The 4090-nt window shown below is 47.1% G+C and overlaps 1 protein-coding gene across 1 annotated transcript; it reads left to right on the forward strand.

Moving 5' to 3' along the window:
* Nucleotides 1-1882: 1882 nt before the first annotated feature.
* On the forward strand, nt 1883-2602 carry LOC147958164 (uncharacterized). Its single transcript, XM_087531981.1, has 2 exons — nt 1883-2043; nt 2155-2602. Exons 1-2 carry the CDS (start codon nt 1883-1885, stop codon nt 2600-2602), a joined length of 609 nt encoding a protein of 202 aa, XP_087388107.1.
* Nucleotides 2603-4090: the final 1488 nt, after the last annotated feature.

Consider the following 4090-nt stretch of genomic DNA (forward strand, 5'->3'; position numbering starts at 1 on the left):
AATCGGTGATGGAGAATTATGCCGGATGCGATTGATCATGTAACAGTCATAACCTAGGGTGACACAAAACTAGCTCGAGTTCATCAATGTAATGTAGGCATGTATTCCGAATATAGTCATACGTGCTTATGGAAAAGAACTTGCATGACATCTTTTGTCCTACCCTCCCGTGGCAGCGGGGTCCTATTGGAAACTAAAGGATATTAAGTCCTCCTTTTAAGAGAGTACCGGACCAAAGCATTAACACATAGTGAATACATGAACTCCTCAAACTACGCACATCACCGGTAAGTATCCCGAATATTGTCACTTCGGGGTTAACGGATCATAACACATAATAGGTGACTATAGACTTGCAAGATAGGATCAAGAACTCTCATATATTGATGAAAACATAATAGGTTCAGATCTAAAATCATGACACTTGTACCCTAGTGACAAGTATTAAGCATAGCAAAGTCATAGCAACATCAATCTCAAAACATAGTGGATACTAGGGATCAAACCCTAACAAAATTAACTCAATTACATGATAAATCTCATCCAACCCATCATCGTCCAGCAAGCCTACGATGAAATTACTCACGCACGGCGGTGAGCATCATGAAATTGGTGATGGAGGAAGGTTGATGATGATGATGATGATGACGATGGATTCCCCTCTCCGGAGACCCGATCGGACTCCAGATCAGCCCTCCCGAGAGAGTTTAGGGCTTGGTGGCGGCTCCGTATCGTAAAAATGAATCCTTCTCTCTGTTTTTTTTCTCCCTGAAAGTGAATATATGGGGTCAAGGTTGAGGTCGGTGGAGCGTCAGGGGCCCACGAGGCAGGGGGCGCGCCCAGGGGGTAGGGCGCGCCCCCCACCCTCGTGGACAGGGTGTGGGCCCACTGACGTGGATCTTTCTTCCAGTATTTTTTATATATTCCAAAAATAATCTTCGTTGATTTTCAGATCATTCCAAGAACTTTTATTTTTGCACAAAAATAACACCATGGCAATTCTGCTGAAAACAGCGTTAGTCCGGGTTAGTTCCATTCAAATTATGGAAGTTAGAGTCCAAAACAAGGGCAAAAGTGTTTGGAAAAGTAGATACATCGAAGACGTATCAGTATGACCAAAACTACATAAGGCATGGCAAAAGTAATAAGAAAATCATGTAGTAGGATTTTATCACGCTAAAGTAAGAGGATTAGGAAAGGAGCAACCAGGAATGGGGACTGCAGGAAATGGGGACTCCAACTTTCGCTGACCACTATAAGAGCAACTCTAATGGGGCGACTCATTTCGTCTGCCGTTGTCCGTTTGGGTCGGTGCGAATAGAAAAGTCAGCCCAACGTGCCGACCCAAACGGAGGCGCGTCCGCTTTTCGTTCGCGGGCGACCCATTCCCGACCCATTTTTGAGCCGGATTTGCGTCGGCGCGGACACGCGACGGACGCGTGCACACTCGCCTTCTCTTCTTCCCGGTCCGCTGGTCGGTGGCTCATTGGCCTTCCCCCACCCCCCAGCCAACAGCAACCCTCACCTGCCTTCTTCGTCGCCGACTCCGCCGCCCTTTTTTTGCCGGCGACTCTGCCAGCTGTCGCCACCTCCACATCCACCCAGCAACATCGCTCACTGTTCCTGTCGCCCCGCCACCGCCGTCTTGTCGTCGGGGAGCAAACTGTTTCCCACTGCCGCTCCCCCCCAACCGCACAGCCGCCCACGACTAAGAGGCCGCCTCGCCGCCCGGCCAGATCGTCACAGGCACGCTCGTCGGACGCCGGCCCACTCGTCGGACGTCGGCAGGGCAGCTAGCTGGTCCCTGCGCGCCGCGACTCCCCTCGCCGGCCGTCTCCTTCGTCGACGCCCGCATGCTATTCGACAGTTTGCAAGGTACAAAATGGACTCCGCCGATGTGTTCTTTTTCCACAATTTCCTTTGCGACTCCGACGATTCGTCGTCCGAGGACGAGGAGGAGATATTGGCTACCGTGTTGGTCCATCACCACCTCAACAGCCAGCGGCTGTTGTTTCGTGGCTCCATTCCGGGCCACCTTCCGACGTTGAATCGCAACCGAGAGAGCGGGCATTTCCTTCTTTGGAAGGACTACTTTGATACAACAAATCTGTTGTTCAAACATTAAAAATTTTGCCGCCGTTTCCGTATGAGCAGGCATCTTTTCAACCATATTAGAGAGGGGGTGGTCGGCTATGATGACTGTTTCGAGTGCAAAGAGGATGCCGTCGGCAAGATCGGTTTCTTCTCTTATCAGAAATGCACTGCCGGCATCCGAATGCTTGCATACGGAGTGCCCGGTGATCTCATTGACGAGTACGTCCGTATGAGTGAGTCTACATGCCTAGAGTCCCTATATAAGTTCTGCAAGGCTGTTATTGCTGTGTTTGGCCCTGAGTACTTGAGAGAGCCGACAGCTGAAGATACAGCCCATTTGTTGGCGATGAATGCCAGAAGGGGCTTCACAGGGATGCTTGGCAGCATAGACTGCATGCACTGGGAGTGGAAGAACTGTCTTTCTGCTTGGCAAGGACAGTATAAGGGACATGTCAGGGCGTGCACTGTCATATTAGAGGCCGTGGCGTCTCAAGATCTCCGGATCTGACACTCTTTCTTTGGCATGGCTGGATCACACAATGATATTAACATGCTTCAGCGCTCGCCGGTGTTTGCTAGGCTTGCCGAAGGCAACAGCCCACCGGTGAACTTTACTGTCAACGGACACAACTACGACAAAGGATACTATCTGGGTGACGGTATCTATTCTTAGTGGACCAGTATTGTCAAGACAATACCCAACCCTGTCGGAGAGAAGAGGAATAGATTTGCCCAGGAGCAAGAGAGTGCCAGGAAGGATGTCGAGCGTGCCTTTGGTGTTTTGCAATCTCGATGGGGCATCGTTCGGTATCCTGCTAATACCTGAAGCACACATAAACTGTGGGAGGTGATGACTGCTTGTGTAATCATGCACAATATGATCGTAGAAGACGAGCGCCCGGAACATCTGTATGATCAAGGGTTTCGGTTTCTGGGTGAGAATGTTGTGCCTGAGCATGGAGTAGCGGCAACATTTGAACAGTTCACCCAATTTCATGAAGACATGCGTGATTGGGAAACTCACGTGCAGCTGCAAAATGATTTAGTTGAGCATATATGGGCTCATGTTGGTAACCAATAGATGTATCTTCTTTTATTCGTTTGTAAAACTATGTGAAACATTTTTATTTATATCCGGCTTGTAAAACTATAATATTTTTATTCGATAAAACTATGTTATTTGACAATATGTTTGAATGCAAATCAATGTAAATATTGGACGGCCAGCCGACCCAAATTTAAAAGAGGGCGGACGCAGGGCAGGCGGCCGACCCAAATAGACAAAATCGTCATCCATTTGGGTCGGCCCGTTGGAATTGCTCATGTATGAGCGGAAACGGATGTGCATGAAGATAATTAACGACATAGCGAATTAATTTAGGAGATATATTCAAGGATTAACACCAGGGGTTAGTTGCATAAGAAAGCGCATTCTTGATGAAAAAATCAACCAAAGCAAGCCATTGAGATTATAACTCAACAGATACACAACTTTTGATCTATGCATACCTTTAAATCACTTGGTCAAGCAATCAACCACGCATCCAGTATTCTGAAAACAAAGAGAGAGATTGGTAATGCTAGCATACTTTCAGCGAATCGCATGTCGATCACACGATCACAAAACACTGGCATAACCTTGAGGATATTTGATCAGAGAACATTGACTTTGTCGATCACAAACCTAGATATGCGATTTTGTGCTAGACGAAACTATGCAGAGCACCGGTAATACTGTTTCTTTGATAAAGACACAGAACATTCAATCCTACAAATCCATGACTCTTTCCTCAATTCCTTTTACACGAAGATATGGACACGTGGACTGTTCCTGAAAGTATAGGTCAAAACTTATCTGAACAAATGCAGCAGCACAAAAGATTCAATCCTAATATGTGATGTCAATAATGGTGACCTTCAGATTAGATAATGTAAAAGGAATAGAGGAAAGCATCATGGATTATATATTGTATCCCATTTACCTAGCTGATTGGAA

This window comes from Triticum urartu, chromosome 7A (assembly GCF_056163025.1).
Source record: "Triticum urartu cultivar PI428250 chromosome 7A, HENAU_Tu73, whole genome shotgun sequence".
Taxonomy (NCBI): domain Eukaryota; kingdom Viridiplantae; phylum Streptophyta; class Magnoliopsida; order Poales; family Poaceae; genus Triticum; species Triticum urartu.